General features: G+C 39.4%; 1 protein-coding gene across 1 annotated transcript in view; it reads right to left on the reverse strand.

Moving 5' to 3' along the window:
- LOC124165146 (glutamate decarboxylase) overlaps window positions 1-11,533 on the reverse strand; it is a 74,952-nt gene extending 63,419 nt beyond the window's left edge. The window contains exon 1 of the mRNA XM_046542454.1: window positions 11,360-11,533. Coding sequence (XP_046398410.1) covers window positions 11,360-11,459 — 100 coding nt within the window. The 5' untranslated portion in view covers window positions 11,460-11,533. The remainder of the gene's footprint in view (window positions 1-11,359) is intronic.
- Window positions 11,534-15,613: the final 4,080 nt, after the last annotated feature.

A 15,613-nucleotide genomic window follows, 5' to 3' on the forward strand; every position in this document is an offset into this window, starting at 1 on the left:
GCCATTTTGAATTTCAGTACATATACCGGAGAAAAGTTTGAAATAGAATGCTTTTTTACGAGTATGGGCTGTAGCATGCTATTCTTCTTTTACCCCATTAGAAATATCGTATCGTCTCCAATATATGATTCATGGAATTCCTGAATATTGAGAAGCCTAAAGAGGAACTTCTGAGAACGTGGAAAGCGTGGCTGCTGACGTAATTTGGCCCCTAAGCCGTCAGTTGTCGTGACGATGCAAACGAAGTACGCTCAGTCAGGTCGGGCAATATTATCGGGCGAAAGTATAAATATTATGATCAACCCATTTAGTGTCAAGGGAAAAAAAGCAATATTAAATAAGATACTTGTAACAAAATAATTACCTTAAGTTTTAAATATTTTCGCCATTAAATATATTTATTCATCATATTTATTTAAGACAGAAAACTTCATTTTTTAGCCATTTCTATACACTTTATCTCTTTTGGGTTTTTGGTTATGAATTTTCATCGCGTTAATAATGCCGCATAAATTTTCGTTCTTGTACGTTTACTGCTCAAACTTTTCATTGCAAATGCAGTAATCTATTTATAAAGTCTTTTACTTACATGTTTACTAAAGGCTTTTAGAATAGCCATTGTATTTTCATTAACTACGCATTGTAAATAGTATAACTCAGTAATACCATCTATTTATACAAAATTTCTTTGGTTTTAAGTAATGAAATGTTTTCACACTTACAAGTAATCAATATTATATGCTTTTAGAAGTTAAACTCAGTCGCCAAAGAGAATAGAGAGTTTTGACATTTTCACTCGGAATGCTAGGGATGATTTGTTTAAATGTAATCGAAAAATTTCTGATAGTCAATCTATGGCAACTCATTTAGGGCCAAGGGGCGAAATGGCAATATTAAATTAGATGCTTGTAATAACATAATTACCTTGAGTTTGCAATATTTTTACCAATTACGAAAATTTATAATAAATAAATCACAGTGAGGAATTTCCAAAAATTTTTGAAAATATTATCTGTCTGAAATAAATATATACTGTTGAACATTTTTTAAACCTTAAGGTAATTATTTTGTTACAAGCCTCAAATTTCAATTTGAACGTTCGCCCCATCGCGCCAAAAGTAGCAAACTTTTATTATTTTTCATGCAAAGACATTTATTTAGGGCCCTAATTCTCTTTAAATAGCATTTTCAACGGTTTATCATGGTGTAAGATGAATGGGATGCCAAAAAGTTTAATTTTGGCTGTAACTAGATAAATTTCTCGTCGACTCAATTCAATCGCTAGAGACAGCACACATCTTGGATGCTGCATAGTGCTCCTAATTGGTGTCCGTTTGGCTGGCACCCATCCGACCAACGGAGGCGGTGTTGCCGGATTGTGCGGGAAAGCCTTTTCCTCCCCCGTTGGGAATTAGCCGCCGCCTAAGCCCCCAGGGGCTGAACAAATGAACCGCATAATCCGCTCTTGCGGCCTTCCCTTCCCGGCGGTGCGATGGTGTTTTGTTTGGAGCCGCCGCGGCACACGCCGGAGACGCTATCGAGGGGTTTCAAATAAATGAGTGGCGGAATTAATGGCCACTGATGGCGAAAGGAAAACAGTCGAAAACCGCCGTGCGCACCCTTCCACTGCCTGCATCGAGATGACGCAGTGGTCGATTGCTGCGTGCCGTCATAGAATTATTCGAAACGCAACGGCTTACTCTAACAAAATCTCAAAATCCGTAATTGGAATTCCCTCCACACTTTTAATCACGAATCAACCTTATCTTCCGAAAAAATTATTGGAGTAACATATGTCAACTGTTTTTCTCCCCATCTTCATCATCACTGGTCAAAAATCTTAAGATTGGTTTGACCCAGCTCTCCACTCAATTCTCCTCTCAGCTGGGGTTCGGGTTGTTATGGCGGCTAGGATGTTGACCTCCCACCCAGGGGGGCCGAATACAAGTCCGGCACAGATTTTTCAGAGATTTGCTGATATTGCCTTGGGTGCCTTGTGGCGGCGCTTCAAGTGCAGTACTCCGTCCGTCTGATGGGACGGTAAACCGTGGTACTCTTTCGCTAAGAGCAGGCTAATATCAATGCCGGGTTTCCTCCACCCTTCCCCCTCTACCCTCCCCTATGGCTCAAACGACCTTAGCTGTTGGTCGCCTCCACCAATGATATTATCATCATCCTTTCAGCTAAGCTATTTACATCCATGTATTTGTTCTGGTTAGTGGTGGTTTCGTGGGGCCAAGAAATAGCCAGGTATACTGGACCGAAGCGACGTTCGGGAGCTACCCTTTTCTGAACCTTTTCTCGAGCTTCCAGAGATAAGCCGGGTCTTCGGGAGACGGTCGTCACAGCATGAGGTTACCCTGGCCGATATGACCTGTCGTAGTACATTTTTTACTTTACTAATGCCAATACTTAATGGGGCTTCGGGATTTTAATTGGGCTTCTGTAACATTAGCAACTGAAGTTTTTCAATGGACACATTTCAAGCGACTAAGGGACCCACACACTCTCAAATATGTCTCCAGATCCAGAAATCGCCAAATGATGGCTATAATTTTACGTATCGAGCTGTGGACCGAATGAGGATTCTATCAACTACTTCAGGGGGATGCTACAAACCATCTACACATCTACAGTACAATACTTAACCTTTTACAGTCCAATGTTCCCGTTTGGGATCAAATTTATAAAAATTCATGAAAATCATATTTCGTGTTAGAACGTAGGTTTCCGCGGCGATGGTTTGATCTCTGCATTTCTTCAGGGTTTCCTTCCGCGTCAGCTTGTTTGTGGATAGCAGTTTCGCTGGCTATCCTGCCAGCGTCTTCATGTCGAAGGTGTCGGCTGTTGGTTTCTGCCTCGCTTATATACTATAGGCTGGATGGGAGCTGCACTGTGACTGGCTGTCTGACAGGGCGCTTCTCTCTGATTGGCTCTCTCTTTGACGTACAAGAACGAAGAACGAATACGAACAAGACTTGATTTCGTATCTGAGAATACTTTTATGGTTTTTTATGTAAGTTAAGTATAGAAGTATTTTTTAAAAAGTGAATCGCATGACTTGTGTACACATTGGTCGTTAATTATACGTTTTCAAAATTGGCTATTTTCATCACCTCTGTAGTAAGTATGCGGTTTATTCGATATTTTCTCCCGCACTCGCTCTCCAGTGACTAATGCTCATTTATTCAAAAAGATCACTCTATACTACGTTGTTAAACTCTGTTTTTTGTGAAGTGAATACTTATGTTTCAAGCATTTGAAAATTTTGTGATGTGTTTCCATCTGGGAACGTGCTTGAAAACGAATTCAAATTTTTTTTCGGGGTTTCTTTCTTAATATCTCTTAATTAGTTTTAAAATAAATAGGATATGCAAAAAAATAACAAAAATCAGTTGGTAAGTTAGTTCGGTCTTTCGTCGAAAGGGTTAACGCTCAGTTTAGGGGTGAAGTTTTGTTGCACCAATATAGGATCTCAGATCGGGGGAGATAGGAACTCTTTGCATTAGCATTGCTTTGGCCTCAAATGTATAAGGCAACCTTTGTAACAAAGAACGATCAGGAATGCTGTCTTCAGGGATATTCGTCAAATTCAGTTCTCAGTCGATGTCGGGTTTCCTTCCCTCCATCTCTCGCGCGTGCTTAAAGAGGTTAGGAATAATTTAAGACGATGGATCGATGACTGTGACTCTCGAAATTTGACTTTTTGATCGTAGCATGAGGTTCCCTGACACAATATATTTCAGGTTCTATTAATCCAAATTCAAAGCTTCCAATTTTTACAATTTAGGATTGTTATAAAAGAATTTTGTGGTTACAGAAATTCATAGGAAGATAGTACGGATAGGGTAGCAGATGTTTTTCAGAGTCTGCCTGGTCCCTGCTCGAGTGCTTCATGTGCAGCACTCCGTCCGTCGGATGGGACGTTGAGCCGTGGCCTCACTGGCGTCTTTCGTTAGGGGTAGGCAAATATCGACGCCGGTTTTCTCTCTTGTCGCGGGTGACAAAGGGCGCACATATTGCAATTTCTTAACCATGTAAGGAAACTACTTGAGACGACAAATTTGAAATGTAAAAAAAAACATAAACTGTAAACAGGTCTGTTTTCATTCAAAATGTGCTCAAAACCTAATCGTAAAGTTGTCATAACCCTGTATGTACCTCACGAGGGCTCTGTTGTAAGCCAAGGTTTAATTTAATTTTATCGCAAGGAAGAGGGGATGAAACTTTGTCTTTCGCCGGTTTTATTTATTTTGTTTTCTATCTCTGATGCCACTAAACGTATTGGCTCTCATGGGAAACTTCTGTGTTGATTATAATATTGGAAGCAGGACAGAGACCGTTATAATTGAGCTACATCTGTATAACAGTAAATTAATTTCAACGTGTAAATCATGTATTGGGCCATAGGAAATATTAGGCCGTGTTCATATAAGTTTAGTTTCGTGCCAGACGGAACCGAAGGAGAGGTGCTGCCTGTCTTCGATCCATTGGATGCCATTAAGGCATGGAGGCATCTGTAATTGAGTACGATGGGAGACCTCGTTCCGATTACTATCGCCAGCACGATCATAGAGAACATGCGCGAATTCACACTGTAATGGCGATACTATTCTGCCCTCCTACTCATAACTGCTGAACTCTGCGATGCTCCACTAGATAATCGACATCAGAATTTTCATGACGTGGTTCCCTCTATTTATGCAATTGTATTTTTATTTAGAGAATCTATCGGAAGAATGATTATTCAGTGGCTCTTGCTCTCAAATATTACCACATCATCATTGTGAAGTGACACCGTTCTGAATTACGTATTGTGACATTGCAGAAATGCATGTAGATAGCGATTTTCGATATAGATCGTAAGGATGACCATGAGGATGATGGTAGTGGTAACAGATAATTTAGCATGTGTTTTAATTACATTAGGTTGGATCAATTCGATGTCATATCGCTGGGTGAGATTTGAGAAGTATTTGTAGTTCACAATACCTAGATCATTACCGAGATCCCTACTGTTAATCCTTAATCATCTTCTGAACGCCTGCACGTTAGCGAGATAACAGTAGTTCGTAATTCTGCCTCTTAAAGGTGGTCAGCGCTGCCGGCGCGGTCGAGACGGTAATTAGGAAGCATGGAGAGGAGAACGGTATGATCAGTTAGAGATATTCAGAGCGACAATGGATCGGGGAAGAAGATTCAGAGTAGAAGAGGTAATTTTTAAGAAAGATATTATTTTCAATGTAATGCAATTTTTTTTGCCACCGGTCATTTATACTACGACTAGTTTCAAAACTTCGGCACTCGAGGGCAGCACCGGGTTACCACGGTTGTCTGATTTCGCGTTGATTGATTACCGAGGTACTGACCTAGGTCGCAGGAACGGAACATAACGTGGTCGTGGAGCGGAAAGATTTGGTGTGTGCGAGGATTAGGGGAATGGATCGAAAGGCGATGGGAATCGGAGGAATGGGCTGGCTCTTTCAAAGATCTGTCGATTTAGTTGACCTGATAATGCCACTATGAAATCGAGAGAGGAGGCATTCTCTCGTGAGGTACTACAGAAGAACTATGATGGAAAGCAAATGGATAGGCCGAGTGAAGAATGAGGAAATCCTAAGAAAGATGAGTAGGAGAGAAGAGAACCCTCTTGGAAACATTGATAAGAAGACGGAACGACCAAATGGGCCATATCTAAAGGCATGATGTCCTGATGAAGACAATCGTCGAGGGACGAGTGGATGGCAAAAACGGGGGAGGCAGATCTCGAATAAAATAAATGAAACAGAGATACGTAATATTAGCTGATGGGGGAAACATAATAAAGATACACTGTTGTATGTTCCACAGAAGTTTTAATAACCGACCCAGGTTTCGACAGTATACTATGTCATTATCAAGGTAAGGACAAAGTGTATTGTCGAAACCTGGGTCGGTTATTAAAAATTCTGTGAAATATACAACAGTGTATCTTTATTATATTTCCTGTCACCAGGTTCCACCAAATATTGCCGTCCAGCCTTAAGTTGACTAGCTGATATTGATTGGGGATTGAATGGAGAACTGTGTCGAACCAATGTTAGGATTACTGGTGATTGTTGATGATAATTAAGGAAGCGCTTGCGCTAAGATCTATTCCTGTCCGTTGTGTCCAAAACAATATTTCGGGTGCGATGGTTTTATGCGAATACAATACTTGAGCGATCTGTTCGTCTGTTTCTGCAATGTTGAACGGGCAACATACGAGACAGTGACGGTCAGTGAATTGCTACTGATGGTGCACTAGACGCCCGCGAGAGGCGCCACCTGCGCGGTGTGACACAGTGTGTGCTCTTATTGACCGGTGCTTGTGATGGCACCCTGCCGAACGAAATAAAACGATCTACTAGGTCCAAATTTACCTGTCGCATATGCAACCACTGTGTGATTTTGTGCAATGCACGTGACCTGCCCTCAAGGATGTATGTTCACATTTTTTCGGCGGCTTCTGAATGCTATCCTGGAAAACAGCCGCAGCAGCGGGGGTTGGACGGCTATTTTATCGGTAACTGCTGGATCATATTTAATTAAATAAAATGAAATTGAAAGGAAATTTATTAATACAATTTCTCAATAACATGCGGGACAGATAGAAGACTCGTTCACTACCCCTCCATGGAATGGGCATTTTCGTTCAGTATATTGAAGATAAAAACTTGAAGCTGCTTTTTTTGTTTGGTGATAAAATAACTATGTCGTTCCTTGATCTCATCGCCTAATTTCAGAAAATCATTCGGGTCCTTCGGCTAGTTTATATGTGTTGTTATGCATAGTTTTTATTTATTTAACTGGTCAACAAATTTAGAGGCCTTTTTCTGTCTTTAGCAGTGAATAATAAATAAATAAAAAGATGAGATAATGGTGTGCAAACAAATGTACATGAAGTGGAATTGACAGAAGAAAGAGAGAAATATTGTATGGGAGAATGATTGCTTAGTTGGAGAATCAAATGGGGATGTAGGTAGCAATATTCGTATGCTGTTGTGTAGAGGGAGTATTTTGATTTTAGGATTATATGACGAACGGGTTGTGACTAGAGAGAGAACGTAAATAATTATTCTGGTAAATCATAGGATAATCTAATGCCAGTGATGTGCTTTTATTTGTGTGTTATCATCTAAACTTAGCTGTATGCAGTAGCTTCTACCTCATGATGAACATCGAGTCTAAAATGGTTGAATTGAGCATTGGAAAGCACCCTAAGAATCAAAGAAATTCTCTCAGGAAACATATATGTCACCGGGAAACTATTCTATTTCTGCATAATGGAAACTCTGAATTTAAATTATGACTAACTGAATATTTTTAGCCCGTTCATTAATTTACCTACTATCCTCAGTGTGAAAGTAGTTTTTTGTGAATGTTTCTTGAGAGTCAACATGCTATTTCGCAAGCCGCCTCAATAGATATGTAGCAGGAGGAATCGGCACATCGGCCATTGACTTACAGTGAAAAGGCTGTAAAAGAGATTATTTCATTAAAGGAGACCTTGGAGAAAAGGAAATTGATATTTTGAATTTGTATTTATTTGAGAGCACTTTTATTTCATTCAAATATCTGAGACTTTCACAGATATAAACGATAGTAAGATAACAACAAAAGTAACTGGTTTTCTGTGTGAATACCGTATGTTTACGAAACTAAGAAGAGGTCATCTCAACTTCTGCGGAAAAGAGGATTCGTCTTACAACTAGATTCAAACTTCTCGACTTCATTTCCAGATTAAATTATTTAAGTTATGAAAAGCTGAGTTTGCTGTGTAATAGCTTTACAGGGAAAAACAAAGTTCGGAATAGCGGAACCATAAAATTTCATAGATAATTAGTAAAAAATGAGTGTATGGTGAAGGGAAGCCTATAAATTATCATTCGGAAATTTTGGGTACCAAAAGTAGGATACATTCGTAGATATATTCGCTAATTGCTTTTAACAATCAATTTTTTTCCCTACTAGAGTTCCATAAAAGGGAGGAGAGTCGCCTTAGAATCATGTTTGTCATAGGTTCGTGCAAATAAGGTATTTTGGGCTCAACAATTTCTTTCATTGACGATGAAATTGAGAAATTAAGATGACGCTTATCTTTCAATATTTCAGTCCATCGCCTAATTCAAAAGCTATTCCTCATGGAAAAAATCGACATCTTGAACCCTTTCGCGGATGAGCTTATGACGTCACAAACTTATGCGAGTCACTGCTCCTCAGTCACCTTTCGTTCTCGTGCATGGCCTCGCGTGATTCATGCTAGTTTATACTCTTTTATGCGTTACCTTCTCATAGATAAAAGGCTTTCCACGAAAGAGGTAATGAAACCGACCTCTAATGACGTCACCAACTAAAAAAAAATGGGCAGTGGCAATTTTCGCATTTCGCCATGATATCTTATGACAGCTAAACGGCTTCATTTCGAAAATGTTTTCTTTCGCTCTGACATATCTTTCCCTTTCTTGTTACGGCTTCTTTTCATGAATTTCGATTTTGGAATTTTCATAAATTTTATCAATCAGAAAAATAGGACTGATAAAATTATAAAAATGTTTATAAGGAGCATAAAATTGTGAATTTGGAAATGAACAAACCTCATACCAACAAAAAACAATCAAATTAACAAAGTGATCGTTCATCAGAAAGCAACAGCTTCATCAACCTTATCGAGATTATCACCAAATGTTTTGTAAAAATTTCCCCTGATATTTACGCAGCTCAAATCCTATGACATAGAAAGGTCCCATACATGGCGTGTAGTTCACTGTTCTGGGTTTCGTGTTTTCTGGCATTTAGCAGAGGAGAGAATCAACGTGAATCCGTGACTGTCTAATTGTAGCCGCCAATTTATATTCCTTTTCACCCTGGGTATTATAGGGCAATCATTATTGCTGGTTAATTTACGTTACTTAGGCAGAGTAAACCTTGCTATTCAATATTGTTCTTTTTGAGCAAAATATATATAGCAACGAATTGCATTAATGAATATCGGAAACAACTAGAATATCCTTTGCTAAGTGTTTTCATGCAAGTGAGAATTGCATCTTCAGTGGCACGCGAATGTACTAAGAGGAACTTCGAACTCTACTTGACTAAAGTTGCTTTGACATTACTCATTTTTTCACTTAACCTACCTTCCTCGAGCCTGTGACTTTGGGACTGACCTTCAGCTACGCGACCTGCGATCGCAGTGCCACCGTTGAGCGAGCGGCGGAATCTCGCATTGATCCGGGTCGTAATTGCTGCACATCGATCGAGTGACACACAGACGAAGTCGCGTACGCCATTGTCATTAACGGAATTAACGCCCTCTAAACTGAATATTGCTTGAATTGAAATTGCCTCGACATGTTCTGTTGCTCAGGTAGTGGCCATATTGCATTTGGCTGTGTAGTCTAAAATGAAAGAGAGCGTCGCAGGTTTCCTCACAGCAGAGTCCTCTACATTGCCAAGTAATAACTGTGAGAGAGCAGTGTTGAAAATGGCCATCCAGAGGACTCTGCCTTAAACGAAGAATCAATAGCATTTTCATTTTTTTGAGCTCGTTTAACATGCCTTTTCACTCAGCATTAACATTTACAAATAATATTTACTGGCAATTTCCCACGAAAACTTCAACTTCACCATCGGTTGCAATGCATTTTGTGTTATCTTCAGATAGAAAAATGTCAAGGGTGTAAGCTTTCGAAATACGATGTTATAAGAGAATGATGAAGATCTAATTGATAGGTCGTGTGAGTAATGTAGACAAATGAAATTAAACCATTCGTGGAAAATTGTTGGTGACTTAAAGTTTACTAATATGTCGGAATTTCATCATATCAACCCTGAAGCAACGCTATACATTTAAAATTATCTTTGTTATATCACTGCACAATATATAATACCCAGCAAGCCGACTTAATAGACGAAGCGACACACCACCCGTGGATAAAATAAAAGTGCATGTTGAAGTAATTTGACTAACCATCGCTCATTAAAATCCTCTATTGTTCAGGGGATAAGTGAATTCCCATACCTTACCAAATGGCAAAAATGTTTCTCTTTATTAACCGCTTCTCTACGACCTTAAGATGCCCTAAGATGACCTGAAAGATATCTGTTTTTACTTGCTTAAGCGATCTAAGTCCAACACGCAGCCCAGTCTCAAATGGCTCCCAGACTAATTCGTGTAAAAGCTATATTTGATCGTAACTGTTTTTGACGTATCGCGCAGCTTTCCGTTGTATTTTATCTAGGATATGTTGGCACCGAAATAAGGTTAAGTTATTTCGTCTTCAATTGTATTTCATATCAGTCGTCACAGTTCGTTCGCTATTTATAATTTTCTCCCAAGTTTTTAAATTACTGATAGGCCTAATTTTCAAACTCAATCCGTAGTTTTATTGGGCTTTTGAACTCAACGGAAAAATTGAAGCAAAGAAATGCGATTTTCTTAATTTGGTGGATAATTGTTAATTAGTAATAGTGATTTTCTTAATTTGATCGTTAATTGAGGTAAAATATTTCTCTATTACGCAATTCCGTGCATATTCGAGCGTTTCCGCGGTGATTCGGCCATTTTGAAGTCACGATGTAAGATGATAGGCGCGATTGATGACGTAACTTCGATGCAACAATCGAATGAATTCGATTCGCAACCATCGAATAGAAAACGACTTAACCGAGAATATTTGAGCATTCTGAAATAATTATCCAATCCTGGAGGTGATCTAACCAACTAATATAAAAATAATCATCTTACAATCTAATAAAATCACCTTCATAGGAAAAATGGTAGTTGCAGCTAATTTATACTCTCATTATTTTGGAGATTAGGAGGTGGGCTGAGGAGACAGGAGTGTAAGATGGGAAACTTACATCCTGAAGATGCTGTTATCTTGTATATTGAAACGTGGGTTTGATCTTACGTTGATTCCCTGGAAAAGTGCATCTAAGTAATTATCATTTCGGTATTCTCAAATTCCTTTTCACCTCGCTGGAACCTAGGGAATTCATAAATTGCATCCCAATTCCTATTTTATTGCCCACAATTTGAATTTCTCGCCAAATTATGTCACCACTCATGTGATCGATCTCTTTGATCCACGTAACGATGTAGTTCCCATTTCACCCGTCGGCGGCGCCTGGAAGGGACGATTTGGCGCTGGAGGGAATTTGCCGCCATAGATGGTGCCCGTGACTCTCTCTCAGTGACTTGGTGGCTAGAGTGTTCGGTTGTAGATCCGAGGGGCCCTGGGATCGAATCCTTAATGCAAGCAGAGGCGGCCTCTACTTATGCCAGCCTATCTAAAATGGGGCAATCGAATGGGGCGGAAGTCAAATGAGACCCACTAACCTGTGTACGTCATGCGTCCCACTGCGTCGCTGAGTTCCTTGTCCACGAATCCGAAATCCCTGCCATCATCCTTCTTACTGCCTTGTTGCTTGGTGCTCATGATGATTGTAAGTGTGGCTTGCTCCTCTGGAGGCTGAGGCGGCGACTGCTCTGAGGCGACTGTCTGAGGGCCTCAAACGATGAGCGGGCGCCTGCCTCCTCATGACGTCATTGGGAGGAGGAGCGTCGGGCCGAAAGTGGGTCGATCGAACGGACCAATGGGGTGGCGCCTCGTCACGAATCCAATCGAAGCCCCACTTCCATGGCCGCCGTGCTGCGAGGTAGCCGGGAGTTCGTGCCCGCCTACCTCCGTGGATAGAGGTTAACCAAGGTCGTACGTATGTATAAAGATCGTGTCTCGCACGCGCGTCGATTCGATTGGCCAGTGTAAGAATGCCCAGGTCGAATAGTCTGATATGTGGAGACAAAGAAACGATGATATTGATCGAGCTCAAATCAGAAATCCTTACTCATGAAAAGCCATCTTGACAGTATAGAAAGGGTAAAAGAGAAAGGAATGAAAGCGAAGACAAAGGAACTACACCTTCCTCATCCAGCCATCCTCTCTCCTGCACCCTAATTATGTAACTGTGAGAAGGGTGAGAGCGATGTCGTTGCCAGGGGCAACGCGATTCCCACGACGGAAGGTGATAGCAGCGATTATGAAACCGTGATCGCTCTCTTTATCACGCTGCCAGCGTCATCGGCCTATCACGTTCGAAACCGATGGTGATAAGCATATGCTGGCATAAAAACGAGCACTAATTGCATATATTAGGAAAAAATTGTTTATTTAATTTAAAAATGCCCCATAATCGATTAAAAACCAATGAAATCCTTAATTATTTCTACTGGAGTGCTCTCTTGACATTATTAGTTGTCCACGTTGTTCAATTGTTTTATGCGCACGGTAGTGAATTCTATTGAGCTTAAATATTTCCACACTACGACTTGGAAAGTACTGCTAATTGAAGTACATCCGTGATTCACACGTCAATTACTTTATATCGAAGTTTAATTATCAACATTTGCCAAGTACGTTCTCCAACATGTCAACATCGTTAAACTCAACTGATTTGGGCGTTACTTCTTGGAACGTTGAAATGTTCATGGTGAAACAAAACTCAGAACTATTCCACAAAATTTTATTTTAACAGTCTGGTTAGTTTTGATAATGACGGTATAAACGTCGAAAGTAGTAGACTGTTAAAATAAAAGTTTGTGGAATAGTACTGAGTTTTGTTTCACCATGAACATCGTTAAACTCCTTTTCGATTTTTTAATCATCATAAATCAACTATTAATTACTTACATTCAAATCGCTAGCGCGATAACTCTTCCATTATCATTTCAACATTAATTAGTTTCAATCCAAGGTCACGACTTTTCGGCCATTCTCTACGATATAGTAAATATAATGACTGCAGCATCTCCCGGCGAGCATTAGCATAATGGATTACGTTATCACACATCGAAAAGTAATACTACACTTTTCCAATAACTTTACCATTATACGAGTACTTTATCATACTATTATCTGTTGGCGAAGCGAAGTACTTAGCTTTGAATTGCATCCATTTTATGTTTTCGTTGTTTGTTATTGTTATTTTAAAGACTCCGCAGACGACGAATTTTCGGACAAAGATGTGTCGAAGGATTTCATTGGCTCTTCAGATTTCTCAATGATACCAACCTCACGCGCTCGTACCTATATGATACGCGCGATGACGGTAGCTTACATGATCGCGCGATACAGCGGAACGTGATAGGAGAACGTGATGGTCATCTATCGCCGTCGTCGCTGTCACATTTACATAATTGAGGTTCTGGTCTCCTAAATCAAGAAAACCCATCGTTGGTCGCTCAAATTTCACGATTAGGTGACGCCATTAGGTTCTGTTACTCGTACATGCAGAACACCTTTCATTGAGGGAATGGATAATAATATTCTCTTAATATAGGCAATGATTTTTTCCTGTGGATTTTTCGCAGTTATTTTAATTATTTTCTCGGATGTTGATTTTTTCTTACAGTGCCGAAAGTGAACCACGTGAGGTCAAGGATAGGAGATTACTCCACGCTCGGCATAATTTCGTGACGTCATCAGCTAGTATGGGAAGGGCCGTCGATATTTCGTAGTAAATAGCTCTTGTCGCGGCGGATCGAGAAATGAAAATCAGATCTATTGATTTTTCAGTCGCAATCAACAATGGATGAAGTTGTAATAAAGGCTTCTTTTCTTGTTTTACTAGGAGGAGCCTAGCGCGATTTGAATGCTGTCTTTTTTATTCGGTGCAGAAGGCGAATAAATATGATCATTTCATATTATTTCAGCCAAAATGGCTATATTTTCATTGCAGTTGATTATTTTTTAATCGTTTTATCGATTTAACGCTTCAAGAGAGTTGATTTTAATAAAACAAGGACGAGTTGGACCGAATGATTAATAAATAACAATTTATCTTTAAATTCTACGCGAAACAAAATACGGCTTTCCAGTCGCGGGGTCAACTTTCGTAGCCTTCTGTTGAGTACCGAGTGTATATTTTTATCTTCAGAAAAATATTCATTTAGCTCGTTTTATCTATCAGGAGACATACCCAACGCCCTATAGACACTGTCTCTATTTTCATTTGGATGCTTTCAATACATCGTCATGCTTTCATTTTGTAATATTCAGGGTAATAAGATCAGACCCCATTTAACAATCTTTTGATTTTATCTCAAAGAAAAAAATCAACATATGACAAAATAATTTAAATAAGGTTAAAGTTAAAATTTCAAATTTTGAGTTGCAGTGGAACTACTAGTTACAGTGGAACCACCACACGACACTAAAGATGCAAAGGATAAAAGTCGTTCATAGGGGGAAGAAGCCTTAATTTAGGAGGACTATTTAACATTATTTCAAGAGAAACTCAATCGAGAAACTATATATATAATATTTAATGATAAGATGTCTGGGGTATAGAAATAAGTCTTCAGAATAAATACAAAAATATACTTATTTAGAAAAACAGCTGCTGTATTTTACTTCACAACCCATTTTTCAGTATCGAGGATGTAGTATTGATAATGTTTTTTCTTAATAAAATAGTTTAAGATTAAATAAAGGAATAATTATTTTTCACGCTTTTTGAAAAATAAATATAATTCGCTTCCGCCCTGCTTCTCCACCATTTCTCGGGGGGGAAAATTCATTTTTTCGAAGTAACCCACGAGAGGCGCCACCTGCGCTGTGTGACATCGTAAGAAGAGCGTGCTCTTACTAGCCGCTGCTTTTGATGGCACCCTTCCGAACGATATGAAACTAAGAATTATTGGTTAAAATTCACCTTGCGTGTATGCAACCAGCATGTGATCTCGAGACATGCACGTCACCTGTCCTCAAGGATATATGTTCAAATTTCTTCGGCGGTTGCTCGATTCTGTCCTTGGAAATACCTGTAGCCGTAGTAGCGGAGAATTGAAAGCTATTTTATCGCTAAATTCTAGATCATTTGAATGAAAGAAACTGGAATTGAAATGAAAGTTATTTGTTCAAGATGATATCTTTCATGTTCATAATTGTATGAGTTACCTTCAGAATAATCTCTTATAATTGGAATTTTTGTGGCCGCCACTTCTTTTAGGCGCTATAATTACCATTAATTTTGAGTTTCATGTCCTCCACACCTCACCGCTCGGAGTGAAGCTACTTCTCAGGATCTACTAATAAGTATATAGGCAAGGCGAGTGCTCGGAATTTCGAGGAATGATCGAGAAATACTTTTCAATAGCCGCTCTGCTGTGCGGAAATTTTGCTTGTCTGTGGTTTATACTGTGGTTGAGGTTGGACTAAAGAAACATTATACAAATTTGAACCTATTGAAAGATAAAAAAGTGTTTGGCTACAGTAGCACCCTAGGGTATCACCATCTTGATTGTTGTTGTGTTCAGTGTCCGATTGGCTGATTCAGATGACTCCGTTTGTTTACATGTGCTGTATTTCTATAGTGGATTCTATTTACCCTAAATTTTACTCTCTAAAGAAAATGTATCAAGATATTATTGCAAAACTCATAGACAGTACTTTTCCCATTTTCCGTTATAACGGTGGAGATTCAAATGTCAGCCTCAAGTTATGGCTTTGACTCGCAGCCCCGTGTTTGTTTATTCTGAATGGGTGATTCATAGCATTTACATTAATTCTACTCTGATCGAAGGTTGTTCCCC

The sequence above is a fragment of the Ischnura elegans genome, chromosome 9 (genome assembly GCF_921293095.1).
Source record: "Ischnura elegans chromosome 9, ioIscEleg1.1, whole genome shotgun sequence".
NCBI classification, from domain to species: Eukaryota; Metazoa; Arthropoda; class Insecta; order Odonata; family Coenagrionidae; genus Ischnura; species Ischnura elegans.